Source organism: Cyprinodon variegatus, unplaced genomic scaffold (genome assembly GCF_000732505.1).
Source record: "Cyprinodon variegatus isolate N-32 unplaced genomic scaffold, C_variegatus-1.0 Scaffold17, whole genome shotgun sequence".
Taxonomy (NCBI): Eukaryota; Metazoa; Chordata; class Actinopteri; order Cyprinodontiformes; family Cyprinodontidae; genus Cyprinodon; species Cyprinodon variegatus.
In genome coordinates, this window is record NW_015150470.1 from 2,440,079 (window position 1) to 2,441,201 (window position 1,123).

General features: G+C 51.7%; 1 protein-coding gene across 1 annotated transcript in view; it reads right to left on the reverse strand.

Moving 5' to 3' along the window:
• Positions 1 to 6: 6 nt before the first annotated feature.
• The window catches only part of LOC107092683 (kinesin-like protein KIF3B), an 8,553-nt gene continuing 7,436 nt past the window's right edge, over positions 7 to 1,123 (reverse strand). The window contains exons 8-9 of the mRNA XM_015387290.1: positions 410 to 621; positions 7 to 323 (exon numbers count right to left, since the gene is read on the reverse strand). Coding sequence (XP_015242776.1) covers positions 215 to 323; positions 410 to 621 — 321 coding nt within the window. The 3' untranslated portion in view covers positions 7 to 214. The remainder of the gene's footprint in view (positions 324 to 409; positions 622 to 1,123) is intronic.

Here is a 1,123-nt window from a genome sequence, read left to right on the forward strand (position 1 = left end):
TAGTGATGTAATCAGAGTGTGTTCTTGAAGGTAAAACCAAACATCTGACCGACTTCAGTATCAAATGAGGTGAAGATTCTCAGTGATCCTGAGAATCTTCAGTCATTTAGGCGGCCTAAACAGTGAACTGTGAACATACCCAGACTTAAAGTGGGGCGGTGCGTAGGAGAGGGTGCCTGTGAAAAAAACAAAAAAGGAAGGAGGCAGGGAGGCGTCACTTGGGCACCAGGCCGCGGGGCTTTGGGTAGAGGCTGGTGGATCCTGGACTGCGGGGGCTGATGGGAGAGGCCGGCGTGCTGGGCTTCTTCCTTGTTCTCGGCCGGCTGAAAGACAGAAAGCAGATGAAAACCTTCAGTCAGAAAGCAAAAGCCAAATGTGAAACTTGCTGTGAGCTGAAGGTTTTCCTCACCCAGACTTCGGCTTCTTCAGGCTGCCGCCGGCGCTGGAAGGCAGGTCCGAACTCAGGCTGCTGTGGAAGCCTGACGCGTCTACTATAACCTCATCCTCGTCTCTCAGGGCGTCCTCGAGGGCAGCTGCCACCCGTGGGTCAATAACTGGCTCCTGGTAGGCTTTAGGTGTCCGTGCTGGAAGGTCCAGTTTTACCTTCAGGATGTTTTCAGCCTGAGGAACCAAACGCACATGGGTCAGTCAGAAAATAAATTTAGTCCCCGAGTTCTGTTTCTTTTCCAAACTTTCATTACTGAGGAACTTTAATCAGGGTCCACCTCCTGTTATTAATAGTCTCTAGATAATGATAAATCATGATGGTTTTCATTTTGTCGGGGAATAATAATGAACACAGTCAGATAAACACAAATTAAATGTTTTGCCAAATAAAACAATCATACCTCCATCAGAGCCAGCGGTACTTCACCCACGGCTATGCAGAGAGAGGGCTGCTGCAGACGGGCTAATGTTGGCCCTGTTGCCCCTGGCCACTACAGACGGGCCAATGTTGCCCCTGGCCTCTGCAGACGTGCTAACATTGGCCCTGGCCTCTGCAGACGTGCTAACATTGGCCCTGGCCGCTGCAGACGTGCTAACATTGGCCCTGGCCTCTGCAGACGTGCTAACATTGGCCCTGGCCGCTGCAGACGTGCTAACATTGGCCCTGGCCGCTGCA